The 20978-nt window shown below is 43.9% G+C and overlaps 2 protein-coding genes across 12 annotated transcripts in view; one reads left to right on the top strand and one right to left on the bottom strand.

The window, feature by feature from the left end:
• The first annotated feature begins 315 nt into the window (after positions 1 to 315).
• tex11 (testis expressed 11) lies at positions 316 to 17016 on the top strand. The gene is made up of 29 exons (XM_020452011.2): positions 316 to 508; positions 838 to 941; positions 1107 to 1191; positions 1295 to 1374; positions 1473 to 1553; positions 1674 to 1793; positions 1970 to 2050; positions 2156 to 2241; positions 2395 to 2452; positions 2597 to 2692; positions 2779 to 2860; positions 2997 to 3075; positions 3274 to 3425; positions 4245 to 4330; positions 6118 to 6255; positions 6364 to 6466; positions 6562 to 6686; positions 7028 to 7113; positions 9558 to 9611; positions 9912 to 9952; positions 10425 to 10511; positions 10670 to 10740; positions 12501 to 12614; positions 12834 to 12906; positions 13020 to 13169; positions 13289 to 13397; positions 13600 to 13720; positions 14337 to 14504; positions 14694 to 17016. The coding sequence occupies exons 1-29, from the start codon at positions 481 to 483 to the stop codon at positions 14763 to 14765; spliced, it is 2730 nt and encodes a 909-aa protein (XP_020307600.1). The 5' UTR covers positions 316 to 480; the 3' UTR covers positions 14766 to 17016.
• The window catches only part of LOC109864740 (disks large homolog 3), a 140334-nt gene continuing 134472 nt past the window's right edge, over positions 15117 to 20978 (bottom strand). For 7 of the 11 annotated variants that reach the window (XM_031797385.1, XM_020452653.2, XM_031797386.1 and 4 more), the window contains 7 exons: positions 19716 to 19757; positions 19330 to 19380; positions 19104 to 19205; positions 18797 to 18969; positions 18559 to 18668; positions 18354 to 18445; positions 15117 to 18212 (listed from right to left, as the gene is read on the bottom strand). In XM_031797385.1, coding sequence (XP_031653245.1) covers positions 18106 to 18212; positions 18354 to 18445; positions 18559 to 18668; positions 18797 to 18969; positions 19104 to 19205; positions 19330 to 19380; positions 19716 to 19757 — 677 coding nt within the window. In that variant the 3' untranslated portion in view covers positions 15117 to 18105. Of the gene's footprint in view, positions 18213 to 18353; positions 18446 to 18558; positions 18669 to 18796; positions 18970 to 19103; positions 19206 to 19329; positions 19381 to 19715; positions 19758 to 20547; positions 20594 to 20978 lie in introns of all 11 variants that reach the window. The other 4 variants (XM_031797391.1, XM_031797389.1, XM_031797388.1 and 1 more) reach the window with 3 other exon arrangements.

The raw sequence follows: 20978 nt of genomic DNA, 5'->3' as shown, positions 1-20978 counted from the left end.
CTTTTCCAAAATAAAAATCCTGATAGCTGTTTAGGCTACAGATGATGGGTCCTACAACCGATGTGTCACGACAGCAATATTCAACCCATCCGTTAAAAAACTCCTAACCCAGTACACTGACTCGGTACCTGTATCTATTTGCTAATAATCTATTTGTATCTATTTGCTAATAAGCGGTAAATTCTACACTTGTTGAATGTGACAAATAACATTTGATTTGAATTTTATTTGACCCATACCTAACCTTAACCATTTGAATTTCAACCTCAATGGGGTGGTGTCAGCGGTGCACATCCTAAGGGCTCGCGGATAACAAGGGCCGTTCCCCTCGACGTCACTTCACGAGAGTGGCTCGCGCGACGCCAAGATCACAGCTGTCAATCACTTATCCGCATCAGCATCCGAATGGAGCGCTAGCTGGCGAGCTTAGTTACATTGTTTGTGTCTATTTAAGGTGTTACACTTTTCTTCACTTGAAACATGGATATGTTTGTTTCAAATGTGAAATGTGAGTTTATAGCAACTTTTTCTGACATAAAATGTTAACTGCTAACGTAGTTAGCTAGCCAGCTGACTAACCTTCCAGTGTGCTTTAGTTTACGCTTCAGAAAATGTAGCAAAGTTGAAATATATTGCTAAGTTACCGGTATATTGGTTACATTCCTCATTTGAAATTCGCAAAAGTTTCCTTGAAATGTATTGGCATTATATGAGACGTCGAAGGTGTGTGGCGACCTACGAACGCAATGCCAACCTGTCACGTCACTCAACAGGCAACTGTATGTACTTTTTTTCATGGTGGTTTTTGGGATTAAATATAGTTATGTTGTATTAAAGGTCTCACAGAGCGCCTGCTGCAGAAACAACTGGCTAATACAGATGAGGTTATTGAGAAGCTCTTTTGTGAAGATTTCCCAAGAGTAACACCACTGGATCCTCAGGTTGGCAGCCAAATTTAGAGCAGTATTTTTCTTCTCTAATGAAACCATTGAAAGGTGCATGTGTTTTAGTCAATACATAATTTAGTGTTTTAGTCAATACATAATTTAGTCTACAGAAAAATAGCTAGTTTGCTAATTGTCACTTCAAATTAACATGTTCTCTAGCTTGAAGAAAGTGCCATTCAGCTGTGGAATTGGGCAGTCACCAAACGTGTGGGAACAGCCATAAATGAGCACCAGAAAGCAAAAGGTAGGCTAATACTTTTTTGCTGTGAAATACCTGATTTATGCCATTATCATCATTACTGACTTTCTCCTGTGATGCATTCCTCCCGGTCTGTCTGTGGTGTCAGTGCGTCATGTTGCATGCAGGCTGCTGTACTCCTGTGAGCCTGAGAATCCAGCAGAGGGCGCTGTGCGCAAACAGATCCTGGTCAGTGAAATGGCTCATGAAATAAACCACTGCACTGTAAAGCCTACCTCTGTGTTACTGTAATTAATTCATTAAGAAAATTAACATTTTCTTTACAGATGGCCAGCAAGACAGGAAGAACTTGGCTAGACTGTAAAAAGCCCCAGCTAGCTGATAACTTCCTGAGCCTTGCTGTCAAAGTAAGCTTGAATATGTTAAACTATGCCCTATGACTCTGTACAGTATCTAAGACAGTTGGTCAACTTTTAGAACTTCTGTCATAACACTGAATTCAAATGTTCATAATATTATTTGTCCAGAGCTTGGAGACACTGTACAGCCGACTAACATCCCGAGACCATGGAGGGGCAGACATCAACACATCGAAAGGAGATGTGGAGAAGGACCTGCTTCGAGTTCTGTCTTACCAAGCAGAGTCGGTGAGCTAGAGATGGTTTCACCATCTAACACATACAACAATGTTAGGCTAATTTGTACTTGTGAATTTGGCAACTGAAAGTGACATTTTCACACATGAAGAAAATAGTTTTTTGTCACATATAGCTTTACCTCACTGATGTACTGGTAGCTTATGATAGTTTTTATTCCGATGCAGGCACTTGCTCAAGAGAATCACCAAGAGGCTGTGGCCTGCATGCAGCGCTGTAAAAACATGCTACTGCGGCTCCCCAAAGAGGTAGGGTACAAAAAAGGAACTAAACTCTGATATTACTTTGATAAAGCACTGTTTTTAACTCTCCCAATCTTGGGCAGGTATATTCAGCTACTTTCCCCCCCAAAGACAGGCTATCTCTCTCTCATGTGCTATAACTTCGGAGTGGATTCCTACAATATGAAAAAGTATGAGGAGAGTTCATTCTGGTTGAGGTAAATAGCATTGATTTAGCTTGACAAAAGATACTATATAACTGACATAAAGGAAGCATTACAGAAGCTCATCATCTGAAATATGTTACTTATTTTAATTACAGTGTATGATAAAGTGCAGTATATGAATATCTACACTGTTGTCTTTTCCAGCCAGAGTTATGACATAGGGAAGATGAATATAAAATACTCCCCTGGCGCTGAAGTGCAAGTAAGGGAGTAGTGCAGTTTATACATACCATAGTCTCTTCAGTTTTTTCACTAGTACTTCCTGGTTATTAGAAATGCCAAAAGCTCCAATGTTTTGATTTGTTTTTAATTACAGTAGAGTAAATTGCTGAATGTTCTTATTTAGGCCAAGGTCCTGAGGCTCCTTGCCACTGTCTATCTAAAGTGGGACTGTCAGCAGTTTCAGGAGAAGGCACTCAATGCTGTGAACTTAGCCAATAAGGTAACCTCCCCCCATCACTCTTCTTGATACGTTCTAATATTAAGCAAGATTATTTGGTTTTCAATTAAAACTCAGCAATTTGACAGGAAAGTGTGCATCCCTCTGGGCTCTACCTGAAGATCAGAATTCTACTGAGATGTGGGGCTCAGGATGACCACGTAAGAGCTGGTGAGTAGGACATTACCCTGTTTCTCTCTCTTTCTGCTTTTTTGAATGGCTTGAGTGGGAGTTTTAAGGACTCCCAAGTCCTCTGTTTACAGTATTGTATAATGCATTACCATTTAATCTTGCTGTCTCCATTCAGGAGTGACAGAGCTGCTGGAGTCAGAGGTTCCTCTGGAAGTGTGTCTAAGCACAGTGAAACTACTCATGGCTGAAGACAGGTAGACACACTGATCATCTTAACAAATTGCAAATCAGATATCCACTTGTACCATTGTATTCATTCCAGACGGTTTTAGATAAAGTAATAATGTCAATATTTTAAAATGTAAATATTTTCATGTTTCCATTGAAATACAACATTGTATTGATATATTGCATTGATATGCGCTGTGTGTTCTGTTGATATGTGTTCCCAGAGAGACATTGGCCTTTGACTACCTGAAGAGGGTGTGCCAGCACTTTGAGTCGTCCCCTGAACTGGGCAGTGCCCTGGTCCTGCACATTGAGCTGCTGCTGCAGAGAGGCAAGGAGCTTCTGGGAAAACAGAAAATAGAGGACATCATCACAGGTACTACAGTGGTGGTGGTGGACATCTTCACAGGTACAACAGAGGTGGTGGACATCATCACAGGTACAACAGAGGTGGTGGACATCATCACAGGTACTACAGTGGTGGTGGTGGACATCATCACAGGTACTACAGTGGTGGTGGTGGTGGACATCATCACAGGTACTACAGTGGTGGTGGTGGTGGACATCATCACAGGTACTACAGTGGTGGTGGTGGACAACATCACAGGTACTACAGTGGTGGTGGTGGTGGACATCATCACAGGTACTACAGTGGTGGTGGTGGTGGACATCATCACAGGTACTACAGTGGTGGTGGTGGTGCACATCATCACAGGTACTACAGTCGTGGTGGTGCACATCATCACAGGTACTACAGTGGTGGTGGTGCACATCATCACAGGTACTACAGTGGTGGTCGTGCACATCATCACAGGTACTACAGTGGTGGTGGTGCACATCATCACAGGTACTACAGTGGTGGTGGTGGTGCACATCATCACAGGTACTACAGTGGTGGTGGTGGTGGACATCATCACAGGTACTACAGTGGTGGTGGTGGTGGACATCATCTCAGGTAATACAGTGGTGGTGGTGGTGGTGGTGGACATCATCTCAGGTAATACAGTGGTGGTGGACATCATCACAGGTACTACGGTGGTGGTGGTGGTGGTGGTGTACATCATCACAGGTATTACGGTGGTGGTGGTGGTGGTGTACATCATCACAGGTACTACGGTGGTGGGGATGATGGTGGTGGTGTTGATGCAGTGAAATGAAAATGCAGTTGTAAGATTGCTGATATTTCCTCTTTCAGGCCACTACACTGGTAAACAGCTGTCTCCTCAGACTCTCACCTGTTTACATCTCCTGCTCTGGGACAAAGCCTCCAAGAACTTTGAGGTACAGCAGAACTTTTTATTAATTTTTTAATTAACCAGGTAGGCCAGTTGAGAACAAGTTCTCATTTACAACTGCGACCTGGCCAAGATAAAGCAAAGCAGTGCGACACAAACAACAACACAGAGTTAGACATGGAATAAACAAACGTACAGTCAATAAAAATAAAAATCTATATACAGTGTGTGCAAATGAGGTAAGATAAGGGAGGTAAGGCAATAAATAGGCCATAGTGGCGAAGTAATTACAATATAGCAATTAAACACTGGAGTGATAGATTTGCAGAAGATGAATGTGCAAGTAAAGATACTGGGGTACAAAGGAGCAAAAAATAAATAAATAACAATATGGGGATGAGGTAGTTGGATGGGCTATTTACAGATGGGCTATGTACAGATGCAGTGATCTGTGAGCTGCTCTGACAGCTGATGCTTAAAGTTAGTGAGGGAGATATGAGTCTCCAGCTTCAGTGATTTTTGCAGTTCGTTCCAGTCATTGGCAGCAGAGAACTGGAAGGAAAGGCGGCCAAAGGATGAATAGGCTTTGGGGGTGACCAGTGTAATATACCTGCTGGAGCACGTGCTACGGGTGGTGCTGCTATGGTGACCAGTGAGCTGAAATAAGGCGGCGCTTTCCCAACAAAGACTTATAGATGACCTGGAGCCAGTGGGTTTGGCTACGAATATGAAGCGAGGGCCAGCCAACGAGAGCATACAGGTCGCAGTGGTGGGTAGTATATGGGGCTTTGGTGACAAAACGGATGGCACTGTGATAGACTGCATCCAATTTGCTGAGAATAGTGTTGGAGGCTATTTTATAAATTACATTGCCGAAGTCAAGGTTTGGTAGGATAGTCCGTTTTACAAGGGGATGTTTGGCAGCATGAGTGAAGGCTGCTTTGTTGCGAAATAGGACGCCTAATCAAGATTTGATTTTGGATTGGAGATGCTTAATGTGAGTCTGGAAGGATAGTTTACAGTCTAACCAGACACCTAGGTATTTGTAATTGTCCACAAATTCTAAGTCAGAACCATCCAGAGTAGTGATGCTGGGCGGGCGGGCAGGTGCGGGCAGCGATCGGTTGAAGAGCATGCATTTAGTTTTACTTGCATTTAAGAGCAATTGGAGGCCTAGGAAGGAGAGTTGTAATGGCATTGAAGCTCGTCTTAGTTAACACAGTGTCCAAAGAAGGGCCAGAAGTATACCGAATGGTGTCGTCTGCGTAGAGGAGGATCAGAGGATCACCAGCAGCAAGAGCGGCATCATTAATGTATACAGAGAAAAGAGTCGGCACTAGAATTGAACCCTGTGGTACCCCCATAGAGACTTCCAGAGGTCCGTACAACAGGCCCTCCGATTTGACACACTGAACTCTGTCTGAGAAGTAGTTGGTGAACCAGGCGAGGCAGTCGTTTGAGAAACCAAGGCTGTTGAGTCTGCCGATAAGAATGTGGTGATTGAGAGAGTCGAAAGCCTTGGCCAGGTTAATGAATATGGCAGCACACTATTTTATCGATGGCGGTTATGACATCGTTTAGGACCTTGAGCGTGGCTGAGGTGCACTCATGACCAGTTCGGAAACCAGATTGCATACCGGAGAAGGTACGGTGGGATTCAAAATGGTCGGTGATCTGTTTGTTAACTTGGCTTTCAAAGACCTTAGAAAGGCAGGGTAGAATAGATATAGGTCTGTAACAGTTTGTGTCTAGAGTGTCTGCTGAAAATAAGTACATTGCTCTGTCATAGTGAAGTCTGTATGTGTTGGGATGTGAGTCATTTTCCTGTTCCAGACTAAGAACTTCTCAGAGGCTCTGCAGTGGTATAACTACTCCTTGAGTTTCTACAAGGCTGGCCAGATGGAGCCCAACCTGGCCAAGCTTCAGAGGAACAGAGCTTCCTGCTTACTGCAACTGCAGCAGCTGGACAAGGTGACTCAATAGTATGACAAAAGACTTCACACAGCATTTTGTAATTATTACTGTATAGTAATCTTTGTGTGTACCTTGTGCATTCCTGTGAATGTGTGTGTGTGTCAGGCCAAAGAAGCAATAAAGGAGGCAGAGAGATGTGATCCAAACAGCATCTTCACTCAGTTCAGTGTTTACAAGATTGCTGTCCTGGAGAGCAATGTGGAGAAAGGTAACAGCATATTACATGAGTGTGGTGAGTTTTAGGATGGACTACATGTATTCAGGCCTTCTGTGCCTCTCAGTCTGAAGCCCTGTTTCTGTCAGCTGCAGAGGCAGTGAAGGCCATCGCGGCTCTGGCCCAAGTTCCTTTGACCAGTGAGGACAGACTGCTAGTGGCTGAGAATGCTGCCTCCAACCTCCTCAGTCTTGCTGCTCAGATCGCTCTGGAGGTGGGTCCCCATTACTGATCTACCTCTAGGACTGATAATGAGGATGATGACAATTCGAGAGCTTGCGACTAAAAGGTTCTATCTGCATTTTTGACAACATGTAGTTATTGATATAGCCTTGTTATTTTCAGTGTTCTCTAGCCATATAGTAAATACCCCCATTCATGTTTTAAAGAATAAAATATAAAAGTTGCTGACATCATTCAAACCATTGAGGGTTTGGAACTTTAAAGCCAATTACCTCAGAATCATCTTTTTGCAGACAGTCCCAAGCTCTTGAATTGTTGAAGGAGAAAATACCCATCGTCCTCATTGTCATCCTTTGTTTCCTTTCCTTCCAGAATGAGCAACAAGACACAGCCATGAAGGCTCTGGAGAGTTTGTGTGAACACTCAAAAGATGAAGCTCAGGTTCTCACTGCTCTCAGGTCAGTTACTAACGCACACAAACAACATCAGTGAACTCTTGTCCAGCGAGATCAGGAACACTATGTGAATGGTCATCTGTAACACATACAGTGTCTTGTGAAAGTATTCACCCCCTTGGCATTTTCCCTATTTAGTTGCCTTACAACCTGGAATTAAAATATATTTTTTGGGAGGTTTGTATCATTTGATTTACACAACATGCCTACCACTTTGAAGATGCAAAATATGTTTTTGTGAAACATACAAGAAATAACACAAAAAAACAGAACTTGAACGTGCTAACTATTCACCCCCCCCCCCCAAAGTCAATACTTTATAGAGCCACCTTTTGCAGGAATTACAGCTGCAAGTTTCTTGGGGTATGTCTCTATAAGTTTGGCATATCTAGCCACTGGAATTGTTGCCCATTCATCAAGGCAAAACTGCTGCAGCTCCTTCAAGTTGGATGGGTTCCGCTGGTATACAGCAATCTTTAAGTCATACCACAAAATCTCAATTGGATTGAGGTCTGGGCTTTGACTAGGCAAGACATTTAAATGTTTCCCCTTAAACCACTCAAGTGTTGCTTTAGCAGTATGCTTAGGGTCATTGTCCTGCTGGAAGGTGAACCTCTGTCCCAGTCTCAAATCTTTGGAAGACTGAATGTCACGTTCGTCATAAGGATCGGACCAAGGCGCAGCGTGGTATGCCTACATTCTCTTTTTAATGAATGAACAAAAACAACAAAATCAATGAACGAAACGTGACGCTATACAAACTAGTGCTGACAGGCAACTAAACAGACAAGATCCCACAATTAACAATGGGGAAAATGGCTACTTAAATATGATCCCCAATCAGAGACAACGATAAACAGCTGTCTCTGATTGTGAACCATATCAGGCCAACATGGACATAAAAAATCCCTAGATGACAAAAACCCTAGACATACAACAACTAGAGTGACCTAACCAAAATATATAGAAAAACAGAGAATCTATGGTCAGGGCGTGACACTGAAACAAGTTTCCCTCAAGAATTTCCCTGTATTTAGCGCCATCCATCATTCCTTCAATTTTGACCAGTTTCCCAGTCCCTACTGATGAAAAACATCCCCACAGCATGGTGTTCTCGGGGTGACGAGAGGTGTTGGGTTTGCACCAGATATAGCATTTTCCTTGATGGCCCAAAACTCAATTTTAGTCTCATCTGACCAGAGTACCTTCTTCCATATGTTTGGGGAGTCTCCCACATGCCTTTTGGTATACACCAAATGTGTTTGCTTATTTTTTTCTTTAAGCAATGGCTTTGTTCTGGCCACTCTTCCGTAAAGTCCAGCTCTGTGGAATGTATGGCTTAAAGTGGTCCTATGGACAGATACTCTAATCTCCTCTGTGGAGCTTTGCAGCTCATTCAGGGTTATCTTTGGTCTCTTTGATGCCTCTCTGCTGGGCCGTGAGTTTTGGTGGGAGGCCTCGTCTTGGCAGGTATGTTGTGGTGCCATATTCTTTCCATTGTTTAATAATGTATTTAATTGTGCTCCGTGGGATGTTCAAAGTCTCTGATATTTTTTTGTAACCCAACCCTGATTTGTACTTCTCCACAACTTTGTCCCTGACCTGTCTGGAGAGCTCCTTTCAGAACAGGTGTGTATATATACTGAGATCATGTGACAACTCACGAGACACTTAAATAAAGTCCACCTGTGTGCAATCTAACTAATTATGTGACCAGATCTTATTTAGGGGCTTCATAGCAAAGGGGGGAATACATATGCATGCACCACTTTTCCGTTTTTAATTTTTAAATGTTTTTTTAAGCAAGTTATATTTTTCATTTCACTTCTCCAATTTGGACTATTTTGTGTATGTCCATTCAAATCAAATGTATTTATATAGCCCTTCTTACATCAGCTGATATCTCAAAGTGCTGTACAGAAACCCAGCCTAAAACCCCAAACAGCAAGCAATGCAGGTGTAGAAGCACGGTGGCTAGGACAAACTCCCTAGAAAGGCCAAAACCTAGGAAGAAACCTAGAGAGGAACCAGGCTATGAGGGGTGGCCAGTCCTCTTCTGGCTGTGCCGGGTGGAGATTATAACAGAACATGACCATTACATTAAATCCAAATAAAAATCTATTTAAATTACAGGTTGTAATGCAACAAAATAGGAAAAATGCCAAGGGGGATGAATACTTTTGCAAGATGACCTTATCATAAACATGACATAACATACAATGACAGTTGATTATGACAATTTGTGTTGCATCATCAGCTTCCACCATAAATGTGTTAGAATGCATGACGCAGTGAAACATGGTGCTGTTTAAGATTTCAATGAGGTGTCTCCATGATCTACTGACCTATATCTTTTAATTTCTCCTGTGAAATGTGTGCCTCTCTGTACAGTGTTAGTAGGTGAAAGGAACTAGGTCCCGAGTCCTCATGGTCTTTGTCTATTACAGGTGTTTGGTTCGACTAGTGCTCTCAACAATAGAAAAGGCCAGTGGGGAGATAGGGTGAGTTCGATGAGATATCGTGAAACATGATCATCATACAATAGTGTTTAAATGCTCCATTTCATTTGAGTAATTTAGCCAACGCTCTTATCCAGAGCAACTTACAGGAGCAATTAGGGTTAAATGCCTTGCTCAAGGGCACATCAATAGACTTTTTTCACCAATCCTGCTTGGGGATTCAAACCAGCGACCTTTTAGTTACAGGCCCTTAACCGTTAGAATACCTGCTGCCCATTTCTACAGCGTTTCAGTTGTGGTTGATTTACTGTTTCTGCTTGTTAACATTTCCTCTATATATAGACATGCGAATCTGGATATTCTGCTGTCATATCTAAAAATGGGTGAGTACAATATACAACAATCACACTTACAGTAACATCTTTCTCCCCTCATTATATGAGTACTCTGAGGTAATGCATTAGCAGTGTTTCCCCTATGCGCACCGGCGCTGCTAAATCATCCCCCGTCCCCCCTCCCCAAAAAATTATTATGTAGAATTGGCTGGTGATGTCATTGAGATCGAGATAAAATTAAACTCCTCGATTTACAGATGAGTTCCAAAGGAAGAGAACAAAATTTAATTTTCATACATTTTGGGAGTAGAATGTCCATTTAAAAAAGTCACCAGAAGTGACCTTCTCACAGTCGTTCAACATACCCCCGGACCCCCCCCCCAGGAAGACGCCCCCACTACCTTTGCCACCTCTGCTTAAAGAAATCCTCAGCTTTAGTGTCGATTCTATTTTTCTCTGCTCTGCGCTTTTGCTTGGTTTTCACCCAGCCAGTGTTTGTTGTTTACTGTCACCACCACAGCACTGCAGAAAGTGTCACAGCTCAGCCCAGGGCCTAGCATGGCTGTAGAGCAGCGCACAGAGGACGCCAACTGGTTCAGGAAGATTGGTACTTACATACTATCTGGAGATACACTGTTATTTATCTCGCTCTTGTACAATTATCGGAATCATCTTGTTATTTTACGAATTACAGTAGCACTGTGTAAGCAGCATAGTGCGCTGTGCATTTAGTCTAATTTTTTTGTGTGCCCGCATGTGTCTTAGCTTGGAACTCTGCGCTGCAGTGTGAGAGCAGCCCTGACAGGATGAGGGATTTCTTTCTGTTCTCTTACCAGGCAAGTCCTCTTATTAGCATCACCAGGAGAATTGATCTGTATCTGTGCAGGTGTAGATCAATACAACCCACAGGGAATTAGTGTTGCCAAAGATAAAGAAACGTGGAGCCCTGCAGCTTCCGCATAAAACAACTTGGTCAGTCGTTATACCCTTACACCCCTAAAACACGCAGACACAGACCGCCATGCAGGCACCCTCCGTTTAATGCGTTCTCTCTGTCTTGTGGTCCTTTATCTTTATGGTACTCTTAATATACACTGCTCAAAAAAATAAAGGGAACACTAAAATAACACATCCTAGATCTGAATGAATGAAATATTCTTATTAAATACTTTTTTCTTTACATAGTTGAATGTGCTGACAACAAAATCACACAAAAATTATCAATGGAAATCAAATTTATCAACCCATGAAGTTCTGGATTTGGAGTCACACTGAAAATTTAAGTGGAAAACCAAACTACAGGCTGATCCAACTTTGATGTAATGTCCTTAAAACAAGTCAAAATGAGGCTCAGTAGTGTGTGTGGCCTCCACGTGCCTGTATGACCTCCCTACAACGCCTGGGCATGCTCCTGATGAGGTGGCAGATGGTCTCCTGAGGGATCTCCTCCCAGACCTGGACTAAAGCATCCGCCAACTCCTGGACAGTCTGTGGTGCAACGTTGCGTTGGTGGATGGAGCGAGACATGATGTCCCAGATGTGCTCAATTGGATTCAGGTCTGGGGAACGGGCGGGCCAGTCCATAGCATCAATGCCTTCCTCTTGCAGGAACTGCTGACACACTCCAGCCACATGAGGTCTAGCATTGTCTTGCATTAGGAGGAACCCAGGGCCAACCACACCAGCATATGGTCTCACAAGGGGTCTGAGGATCTCATCTCGGTACCTAATGGGAGTCAGGCTACCTCTGGCGAGCACATGGAGCCCCCCAAAGAAATGCCACCCCACACCATGACTGACCCACCGCCAAACCGGTCATGCTGGAGGATGTTGCAGGCAGAAGAATGTTCTCCACGGCGTCTCCAGACTCTGTCACGTCTGTCACATGTACTCAGTGTGAACCTGCTTTCATCTGTGAAGAGCACAGGGCGCCAGTGGCGAATTTGCCAATCTTGGTGTTCTCTGGCAAATGCCAAACGTCCTGCACGGTGTTGGGCTGTAAGCACAACCCCCACCTGTGGACGTCGGGCCCTCATACCACCCCCATGGAGTCTGCAGACACATGCACATTTGTGACCTGCTGGAGGTCATTTTGCAGGGCTCTGGCAGTGCTCCTCCTGCTCCTCCTTGCACAAAGGCGGAGGTAGCGGTTCTGCTGCTGGGTTGTTGCCCTCCTACGGCCTCCTCCACATCTCCTGATGTACTGGCCTGTCTCCTGGTAGCGCCTCCATGCTCTGGACACATTGATGTGGGTTGTAGACTTCGTCTCATGCTACCACTAGAGTGAAAGCACCGCCAGCATTCAAAAGTGACCAAAACATCAGCCAGGAAGCATAGGAACTGAGAAGTGGTCTGTAGTCACCACCTGCAGAACCACTCCTTTATTGGGGGTGTCTTGCTAATTGCCTATCATTTCCACCTGTTGTCTATTCCATTTGCACAACAGCATGTGAAATTTATTGTCAATCAGTGTTGCTTCCTAAGTGGACATTTTGATTTCACAGAAGTGTGATTGACTTGGAGTTACATTGTGTTGTTTAAGTGTTCCCTTTATTTTTTTGAGCAGTGTATATATATGTGTGTGTGGTAACCCTAGCTGTCCCAGTTCTGCCCCCCGGACCGGGCCGTGTTGATGGGCCAGAAGACGTGCCTGCTGATGGCTGCTGCTGCCTCTCTGGAGCTCTGCAGGAAGTCTCCACACTCTGACCAGGTGTGTACCACCCTCTCTCTCTTGCGCTCTCTCTCTCTCTCTTTTTCTCTGCCTGTCTTCTTTCTCCATCCGCATGGATGGAAATTTACCAAGACCAGCGGAGAGGAGAGGTGACTAACTGTTATTAGTGCTGGCGTAGGGAGTTATTTTATTTTGAATCTTGCCGTTATGGGTAGCGGCCACTAGGTGGGTACTGAATGCCACTGTCTTCATGTTTAGACGGAGCAGCTGACACAAGCCCTGGAGCACATTCAGATCTGCTGGGAGGTCTGGAAGACTCTTAAAGCATCAGGTGGCCCTAATTATCCCTCCTCTTCCATTCCATACTGTGCTCTGCTCAATTCTGCCATGATGTTGGATTACGTTGTGTGAGGAGAATAATCTGACACCCTCTGACACACCCAGGGGACAACTCCAAGGACCCAACCAACATTTTGCTGCTGCTGTATGAGTTTGAGGCTCGTGCCAAGCTCAACGACCCCAAGGTGGAGACAGTGCTGGAGTCAGTGCTGGAGCTGGATAATGTTGAGATCAAGGTGTTGGAGACCATGGCAGGTGAAGAGTAAACACCGTAGTTGACCCTCCTTACAGGACTTCTCCTCATCCAGTGTTTTTTGCTCAGCCACACAGTTTTGTATTGAGTATTGTGATGAGTGTGTTTCTTCTGTCCTTAGCCTTGGCTATGGAGCCTCCTGCCCACTTCCCTCTGCTGTGTAAGAAGGCCTTGAGGATCACTCTGTCTCTGCACAGGAAACAACCACAAGCAGACCTGGCCCGCTGCAGGTGTGTGCCCATCTCATTGCTCATCCCATCACAAAACAACAAAACAAGCCTCACAATTTACCATTGGTAACTTGACCGGGTCTTTCAGAGACTGGTATATGATCCAGTCAGATATTTGCTGTGACAGAATTCCAATGTGTCCGTGCGTAGGCTGCTGTGTGTGATGTCTAACTCCCTCTCTATTTCCAATGCTCCCTCTCAGCCAGTGTGTCCACAGCCTGATCCAGCTGTCTCTACCCAGCGGCGTGTCGGATGTGGAGGCCCGTGTGCTGGAGGAGGTATGGGGCTACTATGAAGAGGCCCTGTCCATCATCACAGCCGCAGTGAGTCGGCAGCAATCTCGTGCCACCGCCGCAACCCCGCATTGTAATTAACCCCCCTCGTCCCTCCGCCCCCCTCCGCTGCTGCACTGAAAGCATCTCCTGTTTGTTTTTATCAATGGGCTTTCAGCAGCACTTCAATTAGCAGATGCTTCCATTCACCATCCCTTTCCTGCCAATGTGAATGGTAATGTGCTGTACAAGCCATCGCTCTGCTGTTAAACTGGTGAAAAGACGCATCAGAGTATTGAAGCATTACCAAGCTCTATGTGCACAGGCACATTGTCATATGCAGAGTTGCAAAATTGAACCACTGCCGTGCAGATATCCCAATACACAACCTTGTAATTGAAACATTAAAACAATGGATGGACAAGTGCCTTAAATGAATATACATCAGTCACATACATTTGAATCTTCCTCATAAGTTAGCGTGGTTCTGTATAAAATCCCGTATTTTCTGACACTCCCAGTGTCATTCCCAGACTGACTATAGACACTGAAAGCCACATTCATAGGCATACCTGGACTCTGAGGTCAGGTGAGTTATCACGGGTGCTCCAAGCCAGGTGGACAGCAGCAGAATGTGTTCGTTGTCTCCTCTGTGCCTCCTCTCCAGCCTGAGGACTTCCCTGAGATGGAGATCCTGTGGCTGCTGACCCGAGCCTGGAACACAGGCATCCTGCTGTATAGCCTGGCCCAGTACCCCGAGGCTGAGAGGTGGTGTGGCCTGGGCATGAGCTTCCTCCAACACCTGGGCTCCCTGCAGGAGAGCTACCAGACACAGGTACTACTGACTGACTGTGGGAGGGAGCAGCAATGGAGCGTGACAGGGCTGAGTCATCCAGAGTCAAATGAGAGGCCTTTGCCTCGTCTTAAATTAGAAAACGTTGACTGTATACCTGTTACTGGAAAGAAATAGCCATTTGTTTCTTAATTAGATTGCTAATATCCAGTACTGTTTGTCTGTCCACAGATGTCAGGTCTGTACAGTGAGGTCCTGGACAGACTAGACAAAGCCAAGAAGAACCTTATCATGGAGGAGTGATCTTGCTGGTTGAGCTCTGCAGAGCACTTTTAATGTCAGGTGCCTGATATCATCCATGTGGTAGCTGGGATGGTGGTTTACTGTATGAAGTCTCACTGGTTCCTGTGACTGGTCTTCAGTTTAGTCAGCTCCTCCAGGATGTCAGTTGCATCCTGCCCTCCCCTAATATTTCCCTATGGAGTTTAGATAACCATTTCTAGCTTTTGTAGTTCATGTTTTGGTACTTCTCTACATTAATAAAAATAATTATATCCCTCCCCGATATTACATTCATATGAATTTTACATTGTCTTATTTAAACAACTACCAATACCAGTGGACTTGATTTGGTGAGAATAAAACACATCGAAATCATAACCAAGTCACATTTTATTTTCAAACAAACTCTTGTCCAGTCCAAACCGAAAACCCCAAACAAAAAAAGTTGCAGGACTGTGCTCCCTCATGACTAGGACAGGGAAGACCATTTGGCCCAGCATCCTGATAGGCTCAAACACCTTCAGTGTGACAGGAAGGAAACTACTGTACAATCAAAGAATTCGCAAGCACTTACTGCACAGGTGTGCTGTCAAACAACTCATCACCCAAAAGGACAAACCAGAACCCAACAACCCCCCCCCCCCCCCAGAAAAGCTTACATCATCATGTCTCTCACTGGAACAAAGACCCTCATCAATTATATACACACGGGCATTTAGGTTCAATCTTGTTATACCGCAACTTCAATGGAAAGGATGAAAAAAATCGAGTTATTTGGGCTTTATTGACTTGATTGCTGACCGAGGGGTATAAATACCAGATATGTTAAACAGTCAGCTGTGTTTCAACTAAAAACAGAGGACCAGGTCTAAATAAGATATTCATCAATGCTCCACCTGGTTTCTGGAATATATTGTAGGTTGCTGCCTGCATCTTGTCTTCATTCTTTGAATCTATACACCATTTTCCACAAGAAATAACATGTAGACAGGCCCTACTTGAGGGAATTCAATTCCCAATGGACTAAAAAGTGTTCCAATAGGCAGCTGAAGATTTGTCTATAGAGAAATACCAACATTACGTCACATGTATGAAAAAATTGGAAATTATATCTCGGAATATCTGTTTACTTACCTGTCATTTGTGATCTATAAAAATGTTTTGTCCCAGTTTATTTCACACATGCATGAAGCACAGGTGAGGGGGGGATCTGCTGGGGGCATATTTACATTTGACAGCTACCACACCCTTTGAAACAGTCTGTAAGCAGTTTATAAATGGCTCTGTTCCCTTCGGTTATTCCCTGAACTCTGGTTTTGACACAGGTAATGACAGCTGGTTTAGCAGTGGTGCCTGGCAAGTGGGCACACCTGTTCAGAAAATGCCTGCATGTACAGGTGTTCGGGGGGGGGGGGGGGCAGAGGGCAAGGTCATACAGAAGATGGTCTGGCTCTCAGGCATCTGAGGAAAACCCTTCCCCTCTTCCAAAAACAGTGGAAAATTAAATGTTCACAGGGTAGGGAGCCACAGTATTCTTAAACAAGTCAGACATGTCCCCTCACATGAACAAATAAACACAGTGCCAAGATCTGCAAAGGAAGATTTAGCAGGTTATTTCAATCCTGTTGAATCCGTAAAGCCAACTCAGGCAAGGGTTTACCACAGAAGTGGTCTTCACGAAACTTCACGAGATATGCTGATCTATTATGTCTATTAAAGAGTTCAATGCAAATGCCTTTCAAATCTCTCAAACCATTCAGTCAGTTACTCTTTCATTCACATTTAACATCTGTGAACTCTTAAATTTGTCCTTTAAAACATGGTGTTTCAGTCGCAGGGGGAAATTATATCGGTGCGTTAGATTCTTGAGCTGACTGAGCTCGCCCCAGATATACCATTGGGTTCATAACAGTGGCTCAAAACATACCCAGAACAAATTTAAAAAAACGTTATAGATACAGAGCATATAGGTTTTAATCAAACCCCTCAAGTGTTATGGATGGGGGGGACAATCCAAAAACCAGTTATATTGACTCTTTAATTGTTAGGACATCCAATACAATTTGTCTTGTTCTACCCGTTTTAAGGCCACCTTCAGGGTGGCATATACAGGACAGTACCATGTGACCAATCAATCAAAAAGATTCATCTCGGAAGGCAGAGAGTGTAATAGGGTGGTCTGCTGCTCAACATGGGTGAGGGAGCTATGGCTGCCCAAATTGGAATCCAATAAATTCTTAAATGACAACAGGAAAAGGATAAAAATACAGGGGGAAGATAGGAATCCACAGAGGTGAGATATGCGTTCGGTCTATTGCACTCACAAGTTAGACCTCCTGGAAGTCAGGAGGACAACTCAGAAAAGAAATGTCCTGTTTGTTTTCCTTGTCAATTATTTGTAGCTTCCCTCACAAAGTACAGGTAATAATATAACAATTTGTAGTTGATGTAAGGCAGTTTGGTGTTTTGCAGAGAGCCCCGTTACACTTCTCTACCCCCACCCTTTACACAGAGCAGCTAAAAACCACAAGCAAAAAAATCCCACAAAAAAAAAACAAAGGAATGAAATCTAACAGCCCTCCAAGTAGACAATTCTAGTGAAATGTAAAATGTCGTTTTTAATATGCAGTAAAATCTCAGTAGGATTTGTTCATTTACCTTGTGATTTCATTATATAAATGTAGATTCATAACTCATTTCTTTCATTTGTTCTGCCTCCCAAGAGGTCTTGATCAGCTGCAGCAGCACCAACAACTGGCAGCTGATCAAATAGCAAGCTGGTTTGTGATAGATCACCAGTCTGTAGGCTTCTCCACCAATTTCTTCAGTAATTATAAACAAGAGAGATAACTCCAACAGTACCATCAGCTGGGCTTGATATTATTCAGTCCTTGTAGAAAAAAACCCTCCTAAGTGGTCTTTGCTTCTCTAGTGTCTTTTTTTAAATGTGATTTGATGAACATTTACAAAGTGTTCCAACTTGTGTTATTAAGTCTCCATTCCCCTGCAACTTCCCCTGAATCCCAAACTCCTCCTCACAGTCTGTAAAACATTCTGATTTTCAACTGTCAGTCCCATTTCACAAAAGAAGGATTATTTCTCCTTTTCCCTTTTTTTTGTTTTAAAATGACAAATTCATTCGGAATGGCATTTCCAGTCTTAAATGGATTTGCTGAGAAACTCATGCAGGGGTGTGCACAGTCACAGTAATGGTGATAAGACTTTTCATTTGAGATTAACATAATGATGACACTAAAACTTGATATGAAACATATCGGCAAAAAAGGGGGAGGGAGGAGCTATTTGGGGGATGGGCGGGGTGTGGGGGGCTGCACTGACACAGAGGGGTATAGCTGGGAGCTCAGAGCTTCTCTGAGGAAGGTATCCAGATGTAGGGGCCCGACTGTTCCTCGATGATCATCTTGATTTTGTTGTAAATTTCCTCTAGAGAGTCACCCTGTACAATGGCTGGAGACAGACAGAGAAGTGGATATCATGAGTGCATCGCTGCATTAAGATTCCTACTTGCCCTACAATACGCTTCAAGCGTATCTAAAATATGTATAATCTGCGATGAACCTAAAAAATAAATTAAAGTAGTGGACTTACCTGTGAAAAATTCTCCAAACTCTTGTTCCAGTTTAATTGCCTTATCAAAGATTTTATTGGATTGCTCAAATGTCTGTCTCTTATTCATCTCCCTGCAACACAGACATGGTTGGTTAGTGTACAGTACAGGAAGTGATTGTTGTATGGAGTTACAGTAAAGAGAATCTTTTAACAGTTCATTAGATCCAAGAACAGACACACTTACATAAGAGTTTCAATGGATTTTGGTTTGATGAAAATTGCGATCGAATAAAGTTGTGCTTGTTGCAGTCGCTTTATAGCGTTTCCAGACACGTCCAGGATACAGTGTTTTCCCTTCATGAAGAGGAAGGAGAGAAAGAGCACTTAAGTATCAAAATAACACATTCTCATACATCCCTTAACAATCCATCAGAAATGAACCTTGTGTATATTGCACATTTATGATGTGTTGTGCTCCCTACCCTCTCAGCCACTGCTCTGACAGACAAGATGCTGGTCCCATAGAGGTTCTCGTTGAACTGGCCTGCCTCAATGAACTTATTATCCTGAATGTCTTTCTCCATCTGCTCCCGTGAGCCCACAAAATGGTAGTCCTGGCCGTCCATCTCGTTCTCCCGCCGCGGACGTGTCGTGTCTGCACAGATCGAGGGACAGATTCAAATGACTGTTAGGGAGATGTCACTAAAACACGGGATATATACATTTTCCACTAGTGTTTCTATAAATGGCTGTGATAATGTGGTGCATGTTGTCGAGTGGTCTACTCACGAGGAACGCAGGAGCCAAACTTGTGAGGGAACTCTGAGATCAGGTCATCGTTTACTCTGTCTTTCATTGGGCCCAAGATGATCACAGGCCTTGTGTAATGAACTGCAAACGAGAAGAGAGGGCGCAGGTCAAAACTCATGTCTGCAAACACTGGAATAAGATACGCATTAATGGTATCAAACCCCATCCTAAATGGAGGAGAACATCTAGTATATTGCATACTTACTCTCCTGTCGAATCACTGGCTCGTATGAGAGAATTGTGTCTTCCTGACCCTCTGAATAGCAGAAAGGAAGACAACAGTTTGAGTAAAAATAAATCTTTATTATAATCCCATGACAATGGATTACTAGATGTGGTTGATAGTAATGGAATGTTTAAAGTACTCTTTTCATAGTCACATTTTCCATAACAGCAGATGAAAGAGACTGTTTTGCTACTAAGTGCCTGATACTATCGCAGTCAAATGCCAGCTATCTACAGCACCGAGGACTAAAATAAAACATTGCTTTGGATACAGGTGTAATGACGTGCCGCATGCTTTTCATTTAGTTGGATTATGTCCGAAATAAAAGCTGCAAAAAAAAGTAGAAGGAAAATAAGGTTGCTTACTTGAGCTGCTTTCACTGTCGCTCGTGTTTGACGTCAGGCATTCTGCAAGGAGAGGAACATGTTTATGTTGGGAAAGCTCAAAGCTGGGCAGTAGTAGTAAAGCCACATCAAAATAAATTGGTTTTCAGTTTGGTGAGGGAAAAATGTTCACCACCAGTTGCCGAGCATCAAGAAGGAAAAACAAAGTCCCCTGTTGTCCCACTGCATATAACCCGATGAAAAGGAAAACGGACAGAAAGAGGGGGAAAAAATGAAAAGAAAACAGTCTTGTTCTGAGCAACAGCGCTTTCTACACGGGGAAGTGGTTGGAGGTTTGCAGCAATAGGAAATTAAGTGTTTCCTTTCACAAAGTCCCAAGTGACCCTCCGGTCCCTTGCCAGTGTTTCCTATCGAGGGCTCTGTATCTGTCACACCAGATACAGTGTCGGGGACAAGCCAAAGAAAACAGTGGCGGTGGGCCTGTTAACAAGCATACATGGGCACTGGGCAGTCAGCTCAGCTTGCTAACATGGAAAAGCAGAATAGGAAAAGCAAACCCTGTCCAGTCAGTGTAGGGAGGGAGATACTTGGTTTCTCCAAGTAATCACTCTCTGACAATGACCTACTAAACTTTTAGAGTAAATTCCCTACAGGGAAGAAGGAAGTCAGACAAGGTGTAACACTTGCTCGCTTACCCTAGGGCCGTGTGTTTGTAAGTGTGTGTGTGTATATCAGTAAACAAGAGTGTGTGTGTTTGTCGCAGCCATTGCTAGCCGGGTCTGCATTGAACAGGCGTTTAGCTCGGAACTCAGGGGACAGCAGCTGCAGCGTGACAGTCCAACCACACACTTACTCAAACTCTTTGATCCATAAAAGTCATCGCTTAACCCTGGGAAGTCCTGAGTGTCCCGACAGGTGAGAGCAGAAACAAACAGAAGAGGCAGACAGGAAGAAGAGGTTAGTGAGAGCTGGGACAGGCCGAGAGAGAGCGAAAGAGAACGGGAGGAGCAGTGTGCTGGCTGCTCGCCTAGAGGCAGGCCAAGATGGGGGGGACCAACACGAGGCACTGTGCTCCCTAAACCCTGAGCCCCACTCTACTCCCAGTGAAAGCCAAGGCCTTGAAATTACACACAGCCAATACCATTAAGAATGAGGTTTTGACCCGTTAGTGTTTTTTAGTGCTGCCGTCCAGCTAATGAAATTCTAGTTCTCTGGGTCAGTAACTGAGGATGAGGATTGACTGGGCAGCAATGAATAGTGGGGGTCTAACAGGGCCTCTAGCAG

Source organism: Oncorhynchus kisutch, linkage group LG19 (assembly GCF_002021735.2).
Source record: "Oncorhynchus kisutch isolate 150728-3 linkage group LG19, Okis_V2, whole genome shotgun sequence".
In the NCBI taxonomy this organism is placed as follows: Eukaryota; Metazoa; Chordata; class Actinopteri; order Salmoniformes; family Salmonidae; genus Oncorhynchus; species Oncorhynchus kisutch.
Note: the sequence above shows the minus strand (reverse complement) of the source record. Positions and strands in the feature narration are given on the sequence as shown.

Excerpts from the sequence above, each read along its gene's own strand:
- tex11 (XM_020452011.2), top strand. The coding sequence starts at position 481 with ATGGATATGTTTGTTTCAAATGTGAAAT. Across the intron at positions 1,794-1,969 it reads TGTCTTACCAAGCAGAGTCG|GCACTTGCTCAAGAGAATCA; the intron begins GTGAGCTAGAGA and ends ATTCCGATGCAG. Across the intron at positions 6,467-6,561 it reads GGAGAGCAATGTGGAGAAAG|CTGCAGAGGCAGTGAAGGCC; the intron begins GTAACAGCATAT and ends TGTTTCTGTCAG.